Source organism: Saccopteryx leptura, chromosome 9 (genome assembly GCF_036850995.1).
Source record: "Saccopteryx leptura isolate mSacLep1 chromosome 9, mSacLep1_pri_phased_curated, whole genome shotgun sequence".
Classification (NCBI taxonomy): domain Eukaryota; kingdom Metazoa; phylum Chordata; class Mammalia; order Chiroptera; family Emballonuridae; genus Saccopteryx; species Saccopteryx leptura.
Genome location: NC_089511.1, coordinates 93,142,132 through 93,166,614, shown reverse-complemented (window position 1 = coordinate 93,166,614; position 24,483 = coordinate 93,142,132). Strand labels below are relative to the sequence as shown.

The window sequence follows — 24,483 nt, the reverse complement described above, 5'->3', positions numbered from 1 at the left end:
CTCAGACACTCAAAGTGTGAGTTCCTTGGAGCCTACTGCTGGGACCAGTTGAGGGGCTTAGCCACTTCTAGGGGAAGGTCCCAAACAACACCAGTGGAAGACTCTCTCAGTCTTCCTCCGAGACCAGGAGCTCCTCAGCTGAAAGGACTTCTGCAGAGAGGGCTGTCAGCCCCTCCCAACCTGAACCTGCTGCTCACTTCTCTCGGGAGAATTACAACTGGAGTATTCAGCAGTGTCTGAGGGATTAGGCTCTGGAGTAGAGGTCACTTTCCCCGTACTGAGCTCCTGAACAAGAGACCCCTGAAGCAGTTTTCCCACTAACATTGTCCTGATCTCAATGGCCCTAACCCAACAAGCTTGCAACCTGTAGAGGGGTGGGTGGGGTGGGGCCAGTCTGCACCCACTCTACAATCTGTCTACCGAAGACCCTTTGGGAAGACCAGGCAGCTGCAAGAGGAGGTGGAATAGCTGAAAAGTGGAGGCCAATCTTAAGGAAACTGGGCCCTTTTATGGAGCTGCTGTCAGCTCTAAGCAGGACGAAGCCAAATTTTATTCACAGGTTAGTCCCTCCCACACACACCCAGGCACAGGAAACCCAGGCACAAACAGTAAAGAGTGGTAGCTCCAGCCAGGTAGCTGGTGACAGATTACAAAGAACAGCTGACATCAACCCATTCCCAAACCCCGCCCAAGAGGACCCAGAACCAACACAACCAGCAGTGGTTAACAGACCACTCCAGTGTGAGACTCAACTAGCCGCACAAGTGGCACACCCAAAGAGCACGTCCAGCAGTCACCAGACTCTGCTGAGAATAACTACACTCCAGAGAACAGACACTGCACAGCGTCTAATACAGATGATCAATGTTGACCCATAGAGCCAGCAAGCCTGACCGGTTAATTATATCCATTAAAGGGCCAACAGAATTCAAGACTCACATACAACAGGAGGGCAAATACAACCCTCAGCAACACCTGAGCAAGTAGCTCAGGTGGCCTGGAGATTTGTACCACTGAGCCCACCATCCTCATAAAGACATCACAACAAATTTTGAAGTCAGAGCAGAGATACCTAATACACAGAGACAATGGGCAGACAAAGAAATATACCCCAAGTGACTCAATAAGAGAAATCCCCAGAAACAGAATTAAATGAAAAGGAAGCAGCCAAACTACCAGATGCAGAGTTTAAAATAATGGTTATTAGGATGCTCAAGGATCTTAGAGTAAGAATGGATGATCTCAGTGAGAACTTAAAGACATAGTAAGCATTAAAAAGGACACTGAAACCATAAAAGAACCAGTCAAAAATGGCAAATTCAATATCTGAAATGAAGACTGCACTACAAAGAATCAATAGTAGGTTGGATGAAGCGGAGGATCAAATCAGTGATTTAGAGGACAAGATAAACATAAGCACAGAAGCAGAGTAGCAAGAGGTAAAGAGGCTCAAAATGGCTGAGGAAACTAAGAGACCTCTGTGACAACATCAGGTGAAACAACTCACATCATAGGGGTCCCTCAAGGAGAAGGCAATGAACAAAGGATAGAGAACTTGTTTGAGGAAATCATAGCTGAAAACTTCTCTAATTTGTTGAAGGAAAAAGTCACACAAGTTCAAGAATCACAGAGAGTCCCATTAAAGATGAACCCAAAAAGACCTACACCAAGCCACAATTAAAATGCCAAAGATAAGAGGCAAAGAGAGAATACTAAAAGCTGCAAGAGAAAAGTACTTAATTGCCTACAGATGAGACTCCCACTGACATCTGACTTCTCAAAAGAAACATCTCAGGCCAGAAGAAACTGTCAAGAAATATTCAAAGTGATGCAAAACAAAAACCTACAACCAAGACTACTCTATCCAGCAAAGCTATCATTTAAAATTGAAGAAGAAATAAAGAGCTTCCCAGACAAAAAAAGCTAAAGGAGTTTATTATCACCAATCAGCACTACAAAAAATGTTAAAGAGACTGCTATAAAAGGAGAAAAAGAAAAAAGAAATAGAAAGAAGTATAGGTTTACAGAATACAATGGCAACAAATAAGTACATATCAATAATAACTTAAAATGTAAATGGATTAGGCCCTGGCCAGTTGGCTCAGTGGTAGAGCATCAGCCTCGTGTGTGGAAGTACCAGGTTCGATTCCCAGTCAGGACACACAGGGAGAAGCACCCATCCGCTTTTCCACCCCTCCCCCTTTCACTTCTCTCTTTGTCTCTGTCTCTCTATCTCTTCTCCCTTCCTGCAGCCATGGCTCTATTAGAGCGAGTTGGCCCTGGGTGCTGAAGATGGCTCCATGGCCTCTGCCTCAGGCACTAAAAAATGGCTCCAGTTGCAACTGAGCAAGGGCCCCAGATGGGCAGAGAATTGCCTCCTAGTGGGCATGCCAGGTGGATCCCAGTCAGGGCACATGCAGGAGTCTGTCTCTGCCTCCCCTCCTCTCACTAAAAATAGTAACAATAATAATAGTATTAATGTAAATGGATTAAATGCTCCAATCAAAAGACAGGGTAGCTGCATGGATAAGAAAACAGGACCCATATATACGCTGTCTACCTGAGACCCACCTCAGAACAAGAGATACACAAAGACTGAAAGTGAAGGCATGGAAAAAATATTCCATGCAACTGGAAATGAAAAAAAAAAAAAAAAGCTGGGGTAGCAATACTTACACCAGACAAAATAGTCTTTAAAACAAAGGCTATCTATAGTAAGGGACAAATAAGGTCACTACACAATGGTAAAGAGAGCAACCAAACAACGGACGGATATAATCATTGTAAATATGTATGCACCCAATATAGGAGAACCTATATATATAAAGCAGATTTTGATAGCTATAAAAGGAGAGATTGACAGCAACATGGTAATAGTAGGGCATTTTAACACTCCACTAAAATCAATGGATAGATCCTCCAGACAGAAATCAACAAAGAAACTGCGGCCTTAAATGACACACTACATCAAGTGGATTTAATTGATATCCTCAGAACATTTCACCTAAAGCAGCAAAATATACATTCTTTTCAAGTGCACATGGTACATTTTCTAGGATAGACCACATGTTAGGACACAAAGCATTGAATCTATGGATTGCTTTGGGTAGTATGGACATTTTAATGATGTTAATTCTTACTGCCCATAAGCACAGTATATGCTTCCACTTGTTTATAGCTTCCTTGATTTGTTTTTTTCTATATCTTATGATTTTTTAAGTACAAGGCTTTTATCTCCTTGGTTATATTTATTCCTAAGTACTTTATTGTTTTGTTGCAGTAGTAAATGGGATTGTTTCCTTAATTTCTCTCTACAGAGTCAATGCAATTCCTATTAAAGCCCCTGGCTGGTGGCTCTGTGGATAGAGCATTGGCCTGGCATATGGACGTCCTGGGTTGTATTCCCAGTCAGGGCACACAAGAGAAGTGACCATCTGCTTTTCTCCCCCTTCCTTTTCCTCTTCTCTCCCTCTTCCACTCACATAGCCAGTGGGTCGACTGGGTTCAAGCATAGGCCCTGGGTTCTAAGGATAGCTCGGTTGGTCTGAGTGCATCAGCCTCAGGTGCTAAAAACAGCTCAGTTGATTCAAGCATCAGCCCCAGATAGGGTTGCTTGGTGGATCCTGCTTGGGGCGCATGTGGGAGTCTGTCTCACTATCTCCCCTCCCCTCCTCTCACTTAAAAAAGAAATTCCTATTACAATACCAGTGGCATACTTCACAGATCTAGAACCAATATTCCAAAAAAATAAGGGACCAAAAAAGAACCCAAATATACTCAGCAATCTTGCAAATGAAGAACAGAGTGGGTGGTATAACACTTCCTGATATCAAGCTATACTACAAGGCTATAGTAATCAAAACAGCCTGGTGCTGGCATAAGAACAAGTATGTAGATCAATGGAACAGAACATAGAACCCAGAAATAAACCCATGCCTTTATGGCCAATTAATATTTGACAAAAGAGGCAAGATTATACAATGGCATAAAGACAGTTTCTTTAATAAACGGTGTTGGGAAAATTGTGGACAGGTACATGCAAAAAAATGAAACTACATTACTGACTTACGCCATTCACAAAAATAAACTCAAAATGGATAAAAGACTTAATAAATGTAAGTCGCAAAACCATAAAATCTTAGAAGAAATCATAGGCAGTAAAATCTGAGACATCTCTTGCAGCAATATTTTTGCTGATATAGCTCCTCAGGCAAGTGAAATAAAGGACAAAATGAACAAATGGGACTACATCAAACTAAAAAGCTCTTGCACAGCAAAAGACACCATGAACAAAATAAAAAGACAAGCCACACAATGGGAGAACATATTCACCAATATGTCTGATATTCCTCCTGATTCACACGTGGGTGTGAAACTAGCCTGTTATACATCTCCATCCCATTAACAGTCTCGACATGGCTTCTTCTTTATATTCTTAATTATAGGTATAATGCTCACCTCATTTTCAGATGATTGTCAAGGGTGGTTATTCTATAATTTGGTTGTCATTTTGATGTAATTGTGGGAGCAGGCAAGCAGTGTGTACCCACTCTGCCATCATGACTGGAAGTCGCAGCCTGCTGTCTGAAACTGTGCTCTGACACTTTATTTTCTGCTGGGTAGAATGGAGCCGGGTGGGGCAGGTCATCTCTGGTTTAGTGGATTGATGACTAAGCTAGAAACCTCACGTGCCCCACTCCAACTTCAACCACAGTTAGAGAGAGAAGCTGTTTTCTCATTTGTTTTAAATACTGGAATTTTGTATAACAGTTTAATAAGATAATTAAAGGGGATTTCACTTCTCAATAAAAACATAAAACCCTCAGACTAGAAAACGCAACATTATTTCCTGCTGTAACAATCCACCAGTACAATACCAAAGTTATGTAATAAGCTTGTTAGAAAAATCAACTGTGAATATGGGTAACAAGCCACAAATATTTTTAAAAAATAGTGCTTTGATTTTAAAGAAATAGTATTATATACTGTTATTTTATCTTTGACCTTAGTTTTGTTATTTAAAGACAACAATTATGAACTCACTTTGACTTTTCTATCTCTAGACTCTTCTTTTGAACTATTCGCAGACGTTCATATTTTAACAGAAAACTACTCAAATCTGAGACTTGTTAGAAAACCGCCATTAAATGACATTGTAAATACATAAAGTCCTATCCTTAAACATAAGGTGTACTTACCAACAGTTAGAAAATCTGATTGGTACTGACAAGTCATTCCAAAGCCAAAATCTCGCCAAAAGCCAGAATCCTTTTTGTGAACCTTAAGTTAGAGGGGAAAAAATAAATTTAGTACCTTAAGAACTAGAAAAAGTTTTAATCAACAATGAAAAAATTAATACTTTCCAAATAATAATTTCCCTATCGCTTATATTTCTGATAATGAATAACATGCATTTATCTTGTTTTATAAATCCTTATAAAAGCAAAAAATATACATATAGTAATCCCTAAAAGCCGAGATTCTGGCCACTTCCAATTTATTTGGATTCAAGCCCTGTATAAGGTACAAGCTGGGTTACTAATAAACAGCATGGTACCTGATCTCAAGGGCCTTACATTCAATCTAGGAGGACAACAGTTGCACACACCATAATACCCTGTGATCAGGGTCAAATAGGGTGGACCTTATTTGGTGCCTACCCAGCACCCATTCCCTACTCCCTTCCTAATTGTATACAGTTTGGGCCCCATGCAACCCATGAGCTTCAAGCAAGCTCCTTCTACCTGTATTTTTAGACTGGGCCATGAGAACGCTACAGCAGTATGACAATCTCACCCCAGGTAACTTTAGGAATTGATCCATTAACAGACATTAGACAAAATTCAGGCCAGCATGTTTCAGGGCAGATTGTTGGGAACTTTGGTAAACAAAGCCCCCTTGTCCTTCTGAGAGAGCTACTAGAAAAGACACTAGCTCTTTCTGGATGGTATTCGGCAGAAGTCAGCAACATGCAGCCTCTGGCCTAGAACTGGCCTGCCACCTGGTTTTGTAAATTTTACTGGCACACAGTCACACTCATTGTTTACAAATTCTCTGTGGTTGCTTTCATGGTACAATGATAAGAAGTTGAATAACTGTAAAAGGGACTATATGGACTGCAAAGCCCCAAATATTTTCTATGTGGCTCTATATAGAATAAGTTTGTCGACCTCAGGTGTAGGGTGTAGCAACATTTGGGACTACAATAGTCCTTTTCCACCATGAGGGAAACCAGCTTTGAAATGAAGCTGTCACCACTGAACCTCAAGCAAAGAAAGTCAGAGCTTTAAGGATAATGAGTCCCCAGAATCAAGTAAAAGTTGAAGCCTAAGAAACCTTTTTTTACTCATACAACGCTTCACTGGGTGAAGTCTACGAATGCTCCATACTATCTTTCCTTCTTTTCTATAAATCTAAATTATGCTAATATACTAAGTTATTTCAAAATTTTGAAAAGCTATATAAGTATATATAACTATTATGCTGATGTAAGTACAAGTGTAAGTTCTGACATGTGACATTCCCATGACATGACTTTTAAAATAATTTCCTACAGTATGTTATTTCTTCTTATCTAGTTTTAATTTCTAGTTAACAGATTTTGAAAAGTATAATTTATTTTTAGTATTACTATAAATATATTGGCAGAAATGACTGTACAATTTTCATATTCTGGAACATGAAGTTTTCTCTGTGGCCTAAACTTTTTTTCCTTCCAGAATGACAAAATTCTAAAACAAAAAATGTGAAGCATTTTATGGAAGGTGGTAAAAAGAGACTATGAAAATGTGTTTATTCTAAATAAAAAAGAAAATGTGTTTATAACTGCAGTATTTTATAAAATTTTTGTTTTCTTCTTGTGAAACAGATATAAAGGAACCTAGAGAGGATCTTTGTTGCCTTCTTAACACCGTGAGACTTACCAGCTGCTGTTCCACAGGAGGGGGTATGTTCTGATTGGCATAGACAATGGCAGGGTTGTAGAGACTGAACACCACAGGGTAAAACACCTTCTTACCTACAAATTAAAATATACATTTATATCACACAAAGGAGTCATAAAATGAAGGGCTGACCTGTATTACATATCTATTAATATTCTGTTGAAGTCTTAATTCTACATGACAATTGTATTTTATCAATATTGTACTTTATCATGTTCAGGCTAGTGAACATCCGTAAACATAATGATGATTTTATAATATATCAGTAGACCAGACTATGGAACTATAGCCTTCCAAAACAACAGAGAAAAAATAGATTAATGGGCGCTCCACACGTTAATTCCCTTGACTTTGGGGAAATACACAAAGGCATTCTCTCAGCTATTCATTAGGTGATCCATTTATTATTCATTCTTTCATCTAATTAGCAGCAGTAGATACAGGTTAACTTTAGTAACCACCAATAAACTTAAAAACGTATGCTAAAGCCACCCTTCATAGAAACAGTTGGTAAATCCTAAGAACACTGTACAGTGAATAAATATATAGCAAATAATGAAAACATTGACCTGCAGGTAGATCTGATTAAGATTTAAAAATATTGGAAAGATTAGCATCAAAATTACTTGATGTAATAGCCCTTGCAGAAAGCCTTGTCATTGTCATTCAAATGGTAGCACTGAAGAGGCCTTAAAGGCTGACTGACTAGCCCATCTCACCTCAACAAGGCACCCCTTGCTCACACTGGCCTCAATCAGATGTGATAATATAAAGTGCTCAGTGATTGTCAAGGACCCTGTAAACACAAGATTCCTAGCAGATACTCATCTCACCTTCATCAAAACCCACGTAGGGATGAGAAGCTCGTTTCCCAGAGGCAAATCTATTTCTGGATTTCAAACTATTTCTTTCATATGGAGCAAATGTCTCCTTCAACTTTCACATTTTGATCTTCATGCTGTCTGGTGTTAACAAAAGTAAACCCAACCCTTATTTACTCACTTGGCTCTGAGAGAGGTCCTGACAATTATCCCACCAAACTAATTAACAAGAAGGTAATAAATTGTATGATGTAAACAGTTCTACATTTAAAAAGTATGAGATTTTTTAAAATACAGAAAATATTTTCATTTAAAGTTAAGATTTAAATTATACTTAAAAGATTAAAAACATTTAAAATAGGTTTGATTTCTAAAAATGTCATTTGCTCATAATATAAAAAAAAACCTGTAACATAAAGCAAAATATAGTGAACCACCCCAAATGCAGTCTGGAGACCAAGCGTGCCTTGTGCACCCACGCCGCTGACTGGCGCAGAGTGCTTCTGACTCTCACACAGCTCCTGTTTGCTTGGTTCTTTTCTGATGGGTGCCCTTGTCAATTTAAAGACTTTTTATTTCTTTGCATTTGTTTACATGTAGGCATTAGAATTTGGACATAAGAGAACAAGGGGTATGAACGTGAGAGGGACAAATTTTCACTTTTCTACTTAACATTCCAGTTATTTATGCCTAATATAACTTTAAAAAACATAATTAACTTGATTCAAAATATGGGAGACTACTGACATTCTACACTTGGTTCACCTACTAACACTTTACGTACCTGGCTCAGCATTTAACCGGCAGCTGTTAAGGAATTCGGCTGAGAAATATATATCAACATCGCAGAAAAACATCAAGACCTCTCCCTTGTCCCAAGCTCGGGCACCCACATTTAGTCCTCGTCCACGATTAAATTCTTCATTCAATGAGACCAAGGTATAATTGTGAAAATTAGACACACTATGAGGAAAGCACATACAACAAATTAGTCCCACTTAAAGCTTAACAACTCTTCCTTCCAAACAACTTACAAGTATGTTTTTCACTTCAGATACAGTGTGTCCGTAAAATCATGGTGCACTTTTGACCGGTCACAGGAAAGCAACAAAAGACGATAGAAATGTGAAATCTACACCAAATAAAAGGAAAACTCTCCCAGTTTCATACCTATTCAGTGCAGTTCAATGTGGGCGCATGCACAGATTTTTTAGGGCTCCTTAGGTAGCTATCCCGTATAGCCTCTACAGACTCGTCAGACTGATGGCCTACCAGAATGGGGTTTCTCCACCAAATAGCCTGTTTCCTTCAACGGCTTATCCCACCGAGTAATGTTATTCCTATGTGGTGGTGCTTTGTTATAAACGCGCCGATATTCACATTGCACTTTGGACACGGATTTGAATCTAGCAAGCCACAGAACACACTGAACTTTCCTCTGTACTGTCCACATCTCAACTGGCATGGTTGTGGACTGCTCCGCTGTATACACGGTGTTATGTCATCATCTGCTCATGCACACATGCTGCCACATCATCCTACAGAAACTGGGAGGGTGTTCCTTTTATTTGGTGCCGATTTCACATTTCTATCGCCTTTTGTTGCTTTCCTGTGACCGGTCAAAAGTGCACCGTGACTTTACGGACACACTGTATTATGTTGGCTCTACATTCATGCAGGGAGAGAAAACATCAGCTTCATGTGTATGATGAACAACCAGGACAGACAGTCCCTAAATGTCCACATGTGAAGCAACATGATAGGGGTGTGAGGTTTCTAAGTGTTGAGAGGCTGCTGCCCTTCAGAACCTTAAAAACCTATTGAAGAAGATAAGAAATGTACACATGGAAAACAGACATAATGTTTGGTAATTAATACATTCCACATGAATGATACATACAAAGAGTGCTCTTCTATTGAGTTCTTCAGATCTTTGCTCAAATGCCTCTCAGCAGAGACACCACTCACACCATCTGTGAAGGAGCCCCAACCTCCCTCTCTTTCATCTGTCCCCTCACTCAGCTCTTTCCTTCCGTCCCATCAGACATGTTTGAGTGCCTCCTTTCTGGGATGTAAGCTACATGAGCTCAGGGATTCTGTTTGTTCATTCCTATGAACACAAGAGTCCATCGTAGTGTAGGAGTTCAATAAATATTTATTAAATAAACAGCAGTTCTGAGAAAAAGATATTGCTTCTGTCTGAAGTTGTTTCAGAAGATGTTAGAATTGGAAGTTAAGTTATGACTTGGTTAAAATCCTGAATTCAGTGGTGAGTGTAAAGGTTGTTCCAATTAATTATTCTCAAAGGCAAAGAAGTAAGAAAGTATAAAGCATTTTAAAGAACAGGATCAGACAAATCAAATTGGCAAAGAGAGATCCTAGAATGGGAACAATGAGAGAAAACCAGAAAGGGGTCAGACTGAGGGGGTACCTTCCATGAGAAATGAAATATCTTGGTCAGTGTCCTAAAGGCAAAGGCAAAGAAGAGTCAGGGTTCTTCCATCAAGGCAGGGGTTCTCATGGTGAAGTCCCTGCACCCCGAGCATCAGCTGCCCTGGACACATGTTAAAAATGAAAATTTTTGAGTCCCAACCCTGACTCCTGGATCAGATGTTAGAAGTGGAGTTGAGCATCTACGTCTTTTTCTTTGAGAGGAGGGTAGGCAGAGCCAGACTCCCACATGCACCCCTACTAGGATCCAGCTGGGAAGCCCACTAGGGTACAATGCTCTGCCCATCTGGAGTCCTTGCTCTGTTGTAACTGGAGACATTTTTTAGTGCCTGAGGCGGAGGCCATGGAGCCATCCTCGGCGCCTGGGGCTAACTCACTGCAATGGAGCCATGACTACAGGAGAGGAAGAGATACTGTATTCCCCCATGTATAAGATGCTCTAATGTATAAGACGCACATTAATTTTGGGGCCTAAAGTTTGGAAAAAAAATGTGTTACATAAAGTTATTGAATTCAAGTTTTATTCAAAATAAAATTCATACAACTCTTCATCACTGTCAAAACTCCCATCCCTTAGCTTGTCCTCATCTATGTCTGATGACGAATCACTATCTCCAACAATGAGTGCAAAAACAAGCGTGAAAAAGTGGTAAATGCAAGTAAAAATATCTACAACCACTGTATAAGATGCATCCAGTTTTTAGACCCCAAATTTTTTGGGAAAAGGTGCATCTTCTACCTGGGGAAATATAATCAAAAGAGAGATGTGAGAGGGGGAGGGGTGGAGAAGCAGATGGACGCTTCTCCTGTGTGTGCCCTGGCTGGGAATCGAACCTGGGACATCCACATACCAGACAGATGCTCTACCACTGAGCCAACCAGCCAGGGTTGAGCATCTGTGTCTTAATAAACCCTCCAGGTGATTCTGATGTTACATTGGAGATTGCTGCACTAGGACATAGTCAGATCAAAAGAGGCCTTTTAGGAAGATTACTTTTACAATAATATAGAATGAGCAATGGAGAGATGGAAGCAAAGACTCAAACAGCATATGGAGTGGATTCCAAGTGCCCATGCTCCCCTTCTTATGGAATGTAAATATCTCCCTTTTATGGGCAAAACTGCTCATCACACCTCACATTCCCAGGACCAAGTGGAGGAACTAACCATAGAGCACCCCAACCATAGTAATTTCCTAAGTCTCAAGCTGGGCTAATCACATGCTCCCACCTGGCCATAGAGATTGGCTCAAGAGTGGGCAAAAGTTCCTCCCTGGATTTTCTCATTTGCATCTGGGAGAAAGCTCTTTCCTCTCTGATGGCAAAGCTGAGAAGATGTGAGCCCAGAACTGCCAATAGCCATAGAACTCACTGTGGAAGAAGGCAATCTCCAATAGAAAAAAAAAAGACACGATGCAAAGAAAAGCAGATAAGAAGAGAATTTTGATGGTATTCAAGTCTTTGGTTCCAGTCCCTAAGATATCAAAGCTGACTTGGCTTTCTTCTCCCTTTAGCTGTGTGAGTTACCCACGACTTCAATACTCATTTTCCTTAGGTGAGCTCAAGACAGGTTTCCATCATTCACCACACAGAAGTCTTGATTACTGTAGGGATGGCTGCAGGAGTACCACTGTGAGTGCTTGGCACTTAGTAGGTGACCTGAAAATGGTGAGGAGGAAAGAGAAAAAGGGAAGAAGTGGGGTGGGGTGAGGGAAGCTAGGTGGTGGCAGCAGCAAGGGAAGGACAGAGAAGAGATCCTGAGAAGTAAGCAGGAACTGACTAATCAGAGGGGAAGAATGAGTGGAAGATGCTGCTCTCAGACAGCAGGCAAGGGGTGTCATGGGAGTGGTCTCAGCCTGAACTAAACAAAAGAGGGCCACTAGGAAGAGAGGTCAGTATTTGGGGGTTTTTGCATCAATGCTGTGAGAGAGCCCCTCAGAGGTAGGACTACAGCTCCCTGTTCCATGCTCAGTCCTATTCCAACCGCTCTAGGCAGGCCCCCAAGCAGGGTACCTCGAACACAGCTGATAGGACTCAATGCATGTTAGCTGAATGACTCAAGAAGAATGGCCAGCTAGGTCTGGACACCTAGGAAATGGCCACAAGGAGAAACACAAAGAAGCAAGTAAAGGATACAGAATTGGTGTGGTAAGAAAAGAAAATCAACTTACTATCTTTCATTATAACATTTACATTTATAAAACATTTACATTTTACAAGTATCAGAGGAATGTTTCAAGAAGGAAGTGTTCACCAGGTGTCAATGTAAAAAAGTGATAAAGAGGATGACAGAAAAAAGGCTGAATCTGGAAATTAGGTCATAATTTCGGGACCATAACTTAGAGATGAAGACTAAGAAGCTATGGAATTAATAATGGAGTATTAAGGAATTACTAATTCATTCATTCATACCTCTAAGCACCTACTATGTACCAGGTACAACACGAGTTGTTTGGTTAAAGAACTACTGTCTTTTGAGGTGTGGCTAAAAGGACAGAAACCTAAGAGAAGCTACTGGATACTGTAGAGTCAGGTGGAAGTTTCTTAAAGATAAGGGGAGACCTAACCATCATTTACAGCAGCAGTTCTCAACCTGTGGGTCGCGACCCCGGTGGGGGTTCAACGACCAAAACAGAGGGGTCACCTAAAGCCATCGGAAAATACATATTTATTATACAATACATTTTTAAATAAAATATGTATTTCCGATGGCTTTAGGTGACCCCTGTGTTTTGGTCGTTGGACCCCCGCCGGGGTCACGACCCACAGGTTGAGAACCGCTGATTTACAGAGTAAGAAGAAGGAACCTGAAGAAATGGAAACACAGATGACAAGAGACAAGCTCAAGAAATAATATCAAAGTGAAGGGATTAGATTTAGAAAAGGGAAAGAGTGCAGCAGGAGAAATTAAGAAAGTAATAAATGGAGGCACACACAAATATACTAGCTAGTAGGTGGGCTGCAGAGTGAGAACACCCTGATCATGCCAGCTGTCTGCTCAGAGGCTGAGTGAAGATGACTCATTCAGAGTTGCAGGAATAAACCTCAGAGTAAAATAAGGGACTTACCATCACCACTCACGTGCTCAGCCAACTTTCAAACAGCAGCTATTCCAAATCAACTCATTAAATATCTGAAATTCTCACTCTTCTAATGTTACATATCAAGGACTTCTTGTGGACATGGCTTACCCACCTTGTGACAGATTCTAGGATGGACTTGACTTTAGACAGTCCTTCTTTACCAAAATACACCACTGTGAGATGAATCCTCTTGTCCTGATGAATACAGACATCCCTAACAGAATTGAAAAATAAAGGTCATTCAAAAAAAAACCATGAGGTTCTATTCATTCAGAAAGCAATCACATGAAGCTTTAACAAGAAAACGAACAAGGCATAATTAATTTAAAATAAAATCACATGAAATTTTAAGTAAATTTATATATAAGTGGCAATATTGATCAGTTATTAAAGGCATCACTGCAAATAAATAACGATGTATATATGTAAATAAGTAAATGAATACAGTCCAACAACGTTGCCAAATTTCAAAACATTTTGGGAACTTTTGCTTTGGTATTGCCTTCAAATTACAAGCTACTCAAGGAAATAAACCTAGTCAGTTTAGAACCAAATAAATAAATATTCATCTTTTGATTCAAGAATTTTTTTTTTTCAGATTGGCTAGTACCAGAAATTACACCTATCAGCAAGGAATAAATATTTGCTACAAAAGGTTACTTACTGTAAAGAATAATGTAGCATCTGGCCCTGGCCGGTTGGCTCAGTGGTGGAGCGTCGGCCTGGCGTGCAGAGGTCCCGGGTTCGATTCCCGGCCAGGGCACACAGGAGAAGTGCCCATCTGCTTCTCCACCCCTCCCCCTCTCCTTCCTCTCTGTCTCTCTCTTCCCCTCCCGCAGCCGAGGCTCCACTGGAGCAAAGATGGCCCGGGCGCTGGGGATGGCTCCTCGGCCTCTGCCCCAGGCGCTAGAGTGGCTCTGGTTGCAACAAAGCGACGCCCAGGAGGGGCAGAGCATCACCCCCTGGTGGGCAGAGCTTCGCCCCCTGGTGGGCATGCCGGGTGGATCCCGGTCGGGCGCATGTGGGAGTCTGTCTGACTGTCTCTCCCCGTTTCCGGCTTCAGAAAAATACAGGAAAAAAAAAAAAAAAAGAATAATGTAGCATCTGAAGGCAATTCCAAGAAAGGCAATAAGAAATGATTTAGGAAATCAGATCTCAAGTGAGCTAATTCAAACATGCAAAACTGAAGCAGGACTTCTAGATATTCTGCTACAGGAGTGTGTTAATTAGTTTTAAATCCAACAATTTCAATACATGAATAAAGACTGGGGTTACAAAACATTAAAATTAGCATATTCAAGTATTTAAAACATAGTGACTCTTGAAACAAAAAAGCAAAACTTTCCTCAAATAGTTATTCTAATACATAGTTAATTCTTCAACACTTCAAAATTTTAAAATATCTAAATTTAATGGCAAACATTCTTTTAAAAAATATTAGTCTCTGTGTCCCAAGAAAGAATAATGTTCTCCCATTTTTGTTGAATGTTTGTATTTCTAAAATTTATTTCAATTTTATAATTAAAATTGTTAAGGGAATTTCTGTGCAGATAGCAATGTTCTATATTTTGATCATGAAGGAGGCTACATGAGTATACATTTGTCAGAAGTCATGAAACCTGTATCCCTAAAATATGTGAATTTTGTTGATGTAAATTATGCCTCAATAAAGTTATTTTTAAAAATCGGACTTGTCCTAAACAAATTCACACACAATTATAAAAGTCATCAAATTTTGTTTCTCATAGTTGTCACCTTCAATTTACTTTTTAGTTCAAATTGCCAAAAACACAATATGCTATACATGCTTTACAGAAAAAAAAAAAACAGTATAAAAAAATGAAGCTCCACCCTGGCTGATTGGCTCAGTGGTAGAGCGTCGGCCTGGCGTGCAGGAGTCCCGGGTTCAATTCCTGGCCAGGGCAAACAGGAGAAGCGCCCATCTGCTTCTCCACCCCTCCTCCTCTCCTTCCTCTCTCTCTCTTCCCCTGCCGCAGCCAAGGCTCCACTGGAGCAAAGTTGGCCCGGGTGCTGAGGATGGCTCTATGGCCTCTGCCTCAGGTACTAGAATGGCTCTGGTTGCAATAGAGCGACGCCCCAGATGAGCAGAGCATCGTCCCCTGGTGGGCGTGCTGGGTGGATCGGGCGCATGCAGGAGTCTGTCTGACTGCCTCCCCGTTTCCAACTACAGAAAAATACAAAAAAAAAAAAAAAAAAAAAAAGAAGCCCCCTAAAGCCTACAAAATTACCCTGCAATGTTAAGATGTTAAGTAATCCTAGCCAGTGAAGACAGATTAAGTAAATGTACATGAGGTGTGATATTTTTCAGGCATGCTTAGCCAAACCATTAGGCCCTGAGAGTTACCTGAAGTTCTGCATAAACTGTACAAATGCTTCAGTTCTTTCAGCAAGTGGCACAATTATATTAATAGTCAATCTAGTAATGTCAATCATCTCACTCTTCACTTTCATGAGAGGTCCAAAAGGGCGGAAGAGAGTCACATGTCTATATTCCATAAGGTCTGCTTTCTTAAAGAAGAGTTCATACTGTGTGCCCTTATCTCTCTCGGTGCGGTAATAACCTGAAGGGAAGAGTCAGGAACAAAGCTGTCTCCATGTCAAAGTTTATAAAGTCAAAGTGAATACTGATTTTACTCAAAGATCAAAAGTATGAAACCAGATATGTAGGGTTTTTGTCTGTTTGGGAAAATATTTATCCCCACAACTATTTCTTTATAAAAGGAGAGGTTAAAAATAAGTTCACAGCTCTGCTATATTATTATTCAATCCATAACATATGCTTCAAATGGCAATTGTTCCTTTTTTACATATGATTTTTTTAAATACTAGAGCCTATTAACACAGTAACCATATGATGAAAAGTACTTCTAGCAATATTAAATTCTAGACCTGAAAGTCAAAACTTTGGTTGCTTGGTTCAGCCCAAGAAAAATGAACTGAATGCTTTTGTGTCAATCACTGGGAAATAAAAAGGGGTACATGGTCCCAAATTTGAGATAAGGTTGGCTTAGTGAGACAGAAAAATAAAGATGTAATAACAAGACACACCACGCATGCACACATATATGTTGAGTACAGTGAAGTCAGACAAAGAAAAATTAGTATAGATCTAAATATGGTGACTTGAAATGCCTTTGGGAGAAAAATATAGATGTCTACTGTGCTGATTTTTAAGTGTGACACTGAGTAGAAAGGTTAGACCTACAGATATGTGAGTCATTGTCAATATCTGGGAATAAAACAAGAACACAACAGACCCGGTCCCACTCCTGAGACTCAAGTCAAGCAGGAGCTACAAAGCAGGAAATGGGCAATACCATATGACAAGAATGGAGAAAGGAAACAAGGCAACAGTTATAAAGAAAACACTGTTATCTTAGGCTTGCAGGTTGCAGATGACTTCCCAGGAGTGCCACCTCAACTGAAGTTTGGGAAGAGGAATAGGAGTTGCTCAGTTGTCGTCAGTAATTATTTTTTGGTAAGGGAAGCGGCACAGTGGAGGAAAAACGAGGGACAAAATATGTTCCATGCAAAGAAAAATCTTGTGACAGACTCTAAACAGAGTTATAAACAATATAAAACTGGCCTTGGCCGGTTGGCTCACTAGTAGAGCATTGGCCCAGTGTGTGGATGTCCCAGATTCGATTCCCGGTCAGGGCACACAAAAGAAGCACCTATCTGCTTCTCCACCCCTCCCCCTCTACCTTCTCTCTTCTCTCTCTCTTTCCCTCCTGCAGCCATGGCTCAATTGGAGCAGACTGGCAGCAGGTGCTGTGAATGGCACCATTTCCTCCACTTCAGGCGCTAAGAAGAGCTCAGTTGCTGAGCAACGGAGCAACATCCCAGATGGGGACAGCATTGCCCCTAGTGGCTTGCTGGTCCGGGCACATGTGGGGCTCTGTCTCTCTGCCTCCCCTCCTCTCACTGAATAATAATAATAAAAAAAGGATATAAAACTGGCATTTGGTACTTTCTTTTCAGGCAGATGTGAAGACATTTCACATATTCCTTAGTTACAATACTTTGCAGCTTTCACAAATATAGAGTGAAAAGACAAAAAGCTAAGCTTGCAGAAAAATTAGAAGAATTTTGAGAGAAATGACCCACTAAAAAATGGCAGGCAGTTTCAGGAGAAAAAGAGGTGGCTCCAGGGAGAAGACAGTTGAAAAGTCAGAAGACACACTTCTCTCCCAGATGGCCTCTGAAGATCTCCAGGTGCTACACTACAGCACAGCAGTGACATCCATGACAATGCAGGGTCAAAAAACCATACTTGGCAGACTGTTTATAGAGTCAAGAAAAGAGTACTTTATTATTATTATTATTTTTTATTTTTATTTTTTCTGAAGCTGGAAACGGGGAGAGACAGTCAGACAGACTCCCGCATGCACCCGACCGGGATCCACCCGGTACGCCCACCAGGGGGCGATGCTCTGCCGCAACCCAGAGCCACTCTAGCGCCTGGGGCAGAGGCCAAGGAGCCATCCCCAGCGCCCAGGCCATCTTTGCTCCAATGGAGCCTTTGCTGCGGGAGGGGAAGAGAGAGACAGAGAGGAAGGAGGGGGGTGGGGGTGGAGAAGCAAATGGGTGCTTCTCCTATGTGCCCTGGCCGGGAATCGAACCCGGGTCCCCCGCATACCAGGCCGATGCTCTACCGCTGAGCCAACCAGCCAGGGCAAAAGAGTACTTTAAAGAAAGGTTTATATCTAAAATGGTTTTGAGTCTGCAATTTAGTATCTAGCAGGGGATATTACAGTAGAAATGGGTGGGATCTGTAATTATTCCTGTATACCTGTATAACAATCAACAAATATCTCAAATTCATAACAGTGTTCCTTAACTTCTGAGCCATATCTCATCTTAATATATAAAAATCCATGCATTTTCTGTAGTTTGTATTAGGAAAATACTTTTCCAAATGCCAAATGTGTTTTTTAAAACTATGTATGCTTCCTTGAAGTTCTCACATGTGCTTCTCTTCTCCCTCCAAAATATAGAATAACTACCAATCTACAAAATTAGGTGTTTACTTTATCAAGTGGTTTTTAAATCTTAGTTTATACATTTTTTTAAAAATATAAGAAAGGAACATCAATACCAGACAAGGGAGGACTGCAAATACATACACATGTAAATACACAAACAGCCCTAAGAGCCCTGCAACTTGGGTAGTATTCTTCTATATAAGCTTAGATTTATTCTATTTCACTGGTTCTTATTCTCGACTTTATTACAATCACATTATAACTTTTTCCAAAAAGACACTTTAAACTCTTGGTGGAATGAAGTGGGGAAACACCTAAATACTGTGGAAGATGACTGACTTACAATACTGGCATACAGAAATAGCATTTTATCATACTAACATAACTATGGACCAACACGTTTTTTACATTACCTTCTATGAAGTCATTTTCATTAAATATCAGTTTCTCTCCAAGGGGACCATCCTCATCTTCCTGTTCATCCTCTTCATCAGGATTATTAATGACCTCCAAGCCAGCTTCAATAACTTCTACCAATTCATCTCGCTTGTCTTTTCTAACTGGCTTTTCCTCAGGATGGCGCGTGAGACCCATTTCCAATTGGAATACTTTCATTAAGGTAAAACTTTCAAAGGGAATGACCCCATACTCACTTGGCAGTTTGGCTCCTATGCTAACTTCAGCTTTGTCGATCTGCGAATGAAGAAACTCTAAAAGATCACTAGGTTCTTGTTCTTTGTGGCCTTGATAGCCTATGCCATTAGCCCCTACATTCTTTCTCTCTTGTAATGATCTCATCTTCTCACCCATTTCTTGTAATTCTTGTTTTAGCTGGGCAATCTGGCGTTTCAGACTGGTTGCCCTGGTTTGATAATGCTCTTCTTGCTCCTGCAGGAGGGCTTGATAGTACTCTTTACCATAAGTTTCCCCAATGACCCCGGGAAGAGATGCATTTCCATCAGTCTGGGGAGCACATTCCAGAAGATATAAAAACACTACCAAACTGCAGAGTAAAGCAAGACCCAACAGCAGCCAGTGGGTCCGGGTCTGAAGAATCAATCCTCTCCTAGGCATTCTTATTAATGTGGACTTGCCCTAATGAAGTAAGTTCTTTGCTTGTTCATACCTTTAGCAAAAGTTTACCAAGAAATAAAAAACAAAATCAGGATTTCCATAAAAGTTACCAAAATAAATGTTGCTGTAGCTTAAAAAATTTCTTCCTTCAGCCATCAAGACTACTTACAGAAATAAGAAAGTATTCATACTTCCTCTATTGTCACCATGATATCCAGAATGAGTAAATTTGACCTGCTGAATCATGTACAATTCCATTACTTGGGTAGTGTCCTTTCTGAAAGAAACAGATCAGAATCAATAAGAATTTTGTTTTCTTAAGTACATCAAATTGCTGGCAGCCTCAGTAAACCTCTGTGACCACTGTATGTTGAGCACCATGATTTAGAATATTCAGTAAATTGTGGGAGAAAATATCAGGTCTACCGGAAAGTTCTGTCCGTTTCTATCAAAACAAGTTTCAACACGTAAGCTCATGTTTATTTGGCGCATGTGTGCCTCTCTATTTTTATCACTTAATGTATACATACTGATGTAGCAAATTAACTAAAACAAAGTTGATTCATGTTAGTCTTATGTGTGAAGCGATAGTGTACCCATAGCTACTGATAAAGTTCATTTACACCACTGTAATTTTTACGAATTTCAACAAGGAAGAAATGCTACAGAAGCATGTAGAAATTTATTGAAAGTGTTTGGTGAAGGTACAGTTTCTGATAGGACATGCAGAAGATGGTTCGAAAAATTCGAAACAGGTGATTTTGACCTTTCTGATAAGCCATGTTCTGGGCGACCATCTTTGATTGATGACGATGTTGTTAAGACCATGTTGGAGCAAGATCCTTTTCCGACAACATCGGAGATCGCATAAAGGCTTAATTCAGCTCAGCAAACCATTTCGGACCATATTCGGAAGATAGGATTGGTGTGGACATATTCAAGATGGGTGCCACATGAATTAAGTCAGAAGAATTTGGATGATCGAGTCGTCATATGCACATCTCTGCTTGCTTGGAACAAAATCGAGCCCTTCTTGAACCAGATGATAACTGGGGATGAAAAGTGGATTACCTACGAAAACATCGTAAGGAAAAGGGCATATTGTGAACCCGGAAAACCTAGCCCTTCCACCTCTAAACCACATTTGACTCTGAATAAGAGAATGTTGTGTATATGGTGGGACATTCGAGGACCAATACATTATGAGCTTTTAAAACCAAACGAAAAGCTCAATTCGGAGAAGTATTGTCAGCAACTGGATAATTTTTTTTTTTTTTTTTTTTTTTGTATTTTTCTGAAGCTGGAAACGGGGAGAGACAGTCAGACAGACTCCCGCATGCGCCCGACCGGGATCCACTCGGCACGCCCACCAGGGGGCGACGCTCTGCCCACCAGGGGGCGATGCTCTGCCCCTCCGGGGCGTTGCTCTGTCACGACCAGAGCCACTCTAGCACCGGGGGCAGAGGCCAAGGAGCCATCCCCAGCGCCCGGGCCATCTTTGCTCCAATGGAGCCTCGCTGCGGGAGGGGAAGAGAGAGACAGAGAGGAAGGAGAGGGGGAGGGGTGGAGAAGCAGATGGGCGCTTCTCCTGTGTGCCCTGGCCGGGAATCGAACCCGGGACCTCTGCACGCCAGGCCGACGCTCTACCACTGAGCCAACCGGCCAGGGCCGCAACTGGATAATTTAAAGACAGCAGTCCAAGAAAAGAGGCTGGCGATGTTCAATAGGAAGAACATCATACTGCATCATGATAATGCCAGGCCACATGCTGCTTTGGGGACTCGTCAAAAAATTGCAGAACTAGGCTGGGAAATTCTGTCGCATCCACCATATTCCCTGGACTTAGCACCCTCCGACTATCACTTGTTTTTGTCCTTACAAAATTTTTTGAAGGGCAAAAAAATCAAAAATGAAGAAGATATCAAACAAGCACTGGTTCAATTTTTCGCATCAAAAGATAAAACATTTTTCAAAAATGGGATATACAAATTGCCCTCACACTGGCAAGAAATCATTAATAATAATGGCAATTATATTATTTAATAAAGTTCACTGACGGTAAGAAAAATTTATATTTTGTTTTATTCCAAAAACGAACAGAACTTTCCGGTAGACTATATATTAAGAAAAATATCTTACAAAATACTAACATATGAGATGTAATACTCTTAACCGAATATCTACATATCCATGACTTCCTGAATTAATCAAAGAAAGGTTACCATAGACAGGCAGGGAACACCAGGGGGTCTCCCCCATTAGCCCAGAGGACTGCAGGGGGAGGTTCTTACACTGAGAGCACCGAAAGCTACTGAATGAACGTAAATGGACAGGGTTCCAGCGCTAAATGCCAGAAAAAAGAATGGGTAGGATCTTAGCAGAGCCAAAAGCTAGAAAGATGAATAGACATGGCTCAAGGGCCAAAAGCTAGCAAGATAATCGGAACTCTCCCTCTCCCTATTCCTATAAGAACTGTGGGCTTGAGCAGCAAGGGGAGATGGTCTTTGAGATGGAAGTCCACCGTTCTCCTAGGTCCTGGCACCTGAACAAACCTCTTTCCTTTTGCACCAGCACCTGACTTACAATCTTGACTTTTGTTGTGGCAGGCAGCTGAACCTGTGTTTGTATTGTTTGGTTACAGAAACATTAAAATTACCATACGTTTAGTATAGTTTGTGTTCTCCAACTATTTCCATAAACACACCATGCCCACCAATCGCACATCACAGTTTGGGAACTGAGTTTCTATAAGCAGTTTTTGTTACCTTAATCATGACTTACTAGAGAGATGTCCTTCCAGTTTATTCAATTCAAGAACTCTATTTCATTTATTTTTATGGCTCAGATCAGTCTAAGAGCCTTAAAATTAAGTGGAGGAAAAAACAATTTCAAAAGATCACAGACACATTAAGAAACACTTTTTACATCCAAAATCCTCCAGTAGATTACTGGAGCTTTAGATCACACAATTCTTTCAGAGCAACCAATTTCCCACAAATGTGGAAAGGCTTAGAGCAGGGGTCCCCAAACTTTTTACACAGGGGGCCAGTTCACTGTTCCTCAGACCGTTGGAGGGCGGGCTATAAAAAAACAAACAAACAAACTATGAACAAATCCCTATGCATACTGCACATCTTATTTTAAAGTAAAAAAACAAAACAGGAACAAATACAATATTTAAAATAAAGAACAAATAAATTTAAATCAACAAACTGACCAGTATTTCAATGGGAACTATGGGCCTGCTTTTTGCTAATGAGATGGTCAATGTCCGGTTCCATATTTGTCACTGCTAGCCGTAACAAGTGATATGACGCGCTTCCGGAGCCGTGATGCGTGCGTCCTGCGTCACCGGTAGTACTGTACGTGAGTGATGTCGTGCTTTGCAGCGCAGCCACAACAGTGCTCCTCTCACTGACCACCAATGAAAGAGGTGCCCCTTCTGGAAGTGCGGCGGGGGCCAGAAAATGGCCTCAGGGGGCCGCATGTGGCCCACGGGCCGTAGTTTGGGGACCCCTGGCTTAGAGTTTATATAAAGAAAAAACATGAGCCTGACCAGGTGGTGGTGCAGTGGATTGAGCGTTGGACTGGGATGCAGAGGACCCAGGTTCGAGACTCTGAGGTAGCCAGCTTGAGCGCAGGCTCATCTGGTTTGAGCAAAGCTCACCAGCTTGGACCCAAGGTCGCTGGCTCGAGCATGGGGTTACTCAGTCTGCTGTAGCCCCACGGTCAAGGCACATATGAGAAAGTAATCAATGAACAACTAAGGTGTCACAATGAAAAATTCATCTCTCTCTGTTCCTGTCTGTCTGTCCCTATCTATCCCTCTCTCTAACTCTCTCTCTCTGTCCCTGTAAAATAAATAAATAAAGAAAGAAAGAAAAAGAAAAGAAAAAACATGAATAGTTAATGTTTTATTGTTTTGTGTTTTGTTTTGTTTTTGTTTTTGCAGGGGAAAAACATCAAAAACCTTTCATACATTTACAAAATTATATGGTACTGTTCATACCACAACCAATTGTTTCTTTTTAAACTAAGGATTCTTAACTGTAGAAATAGAGATGGCTAAACTTAGCAGACAGGAGACAGAATAGACCTCTATCACAGGGAGAACTTCATTCTAACAAAGTTTTTCAAGAAAGATATGTAGGTTTTTAACAGATGGTCTCTACCAGTTTAGCAGAACCTGTGGAAGATGACCAGGCAACATGAGTCCTAGTCATTTCCTTCCTGATTAGGAAAGCCTGATGCCTTCTGTGAAAATGATGTACTGGGTACTTTTCGTGGCACATGTCTATATAAAATGTGGGATAGATTCAAACCTCTTATGGCTAAATCACAAAACATGAACTTAACTACCCTTAGCCATTAATTACTTCAGTTAACCAAATGATAACCAAGTATCTTGAAAAATTTAATTCACCACTGAAATAGCAGTGTATATCATATACAGTTTGGGGTTACAATGATATATACAGATATATATTAATCCCAAGCAACCCTCAAAGTATAAATTGCAGATAGTAAAGTGTTCTGAGGAGAGCACAGGAAAAATGAGGTGTTAAAGATATGGAGTACAAACCTGACCAAGGGGTGGTGCAGTGGATAAGAGTGTTAACCTGGGACTCTGAGGACTCAGGTTTGAAACCCCGAGGTTGCTGGCTTGAGTGAGGGCTCATAAGCTTGAGCGTGGGGGTCGCTGGCTTGAGCATGGGATCATATACACGACCCCATTGTTGCTGGCTTGAGCAAGGGGGTCACAGGCCCCCGGTCAAGGCATGTATAAGAAAGCAATCAATTAACAACTAAGGTGCCGCAACTATGAGTTGATGCATCTCATCTCTCCCCTTCCTGTCTCTTTTTTTTTTCCATCTCTCATGCATGCAAAAAAAAGATACGGAATACAAAATCAAAGATCCCAGAGTTGAAAAAGTCTTAGAAGCCATCAATTCTTACTCTCTAAAACAGACTAAAGGGTCTTTCCCTTACAACTAAGATTGAGTAACAGGGACCAGATCTACCCACACTTGAAACCAAAAACAAACAAAACCCCCCCAAATATGAAACAATGGTTTTCAAGATACTGAACACTGGTAATAAAAGAT

At 40.8% G+C, this 24,483-nt stretch overlaps 1 protein-coding gene across 1 annotated transcript in view; it reads right to left on the bottom strand.

The window, feature by feature from the left end:
- CSGALNACT2 (chondroitin sulfate N-acetylgalactosaminyltransferase 2) overlaps positions 1-24,483 on the bottom strand; it is a 49,847-nt gene that overhangs the window by 11,136 nt on the left and 14,228 nt on the right. The window contains exons 2-8 of the mRNA XM_066349739.1: positions 19,548-19,655; positions 18,718-19,430; positions 15,664-15,880; positions 13,411-13,512; positions 8,550-8,728; positions 6,924-7,018; positions 5,199-5,280 (exon numbers count right to left, since the gene is read on the bottom strand). Coding sequence (XP_066205836.1) covers positions 5,199-5,280; positions 6,924-7,018; positions 8,550-8,728; positions 13,411-13,512; positions 15,664-15,880; positions 18,718-19,378 — 1,336 coding nt within the window. The 5' untranslated portion in view covers positions 19,379-19,430; positions 19,548-19,655. The remainder of the gene's footprint in view (positions 1-5,198; positions 5,281-6,923; positions 7,019-8,549; positions 8,729-13,410; positions 13,513-15,663; positions 15,881-18,717; positions 19,431-19,547; positions 19,656-24,483) is intronic.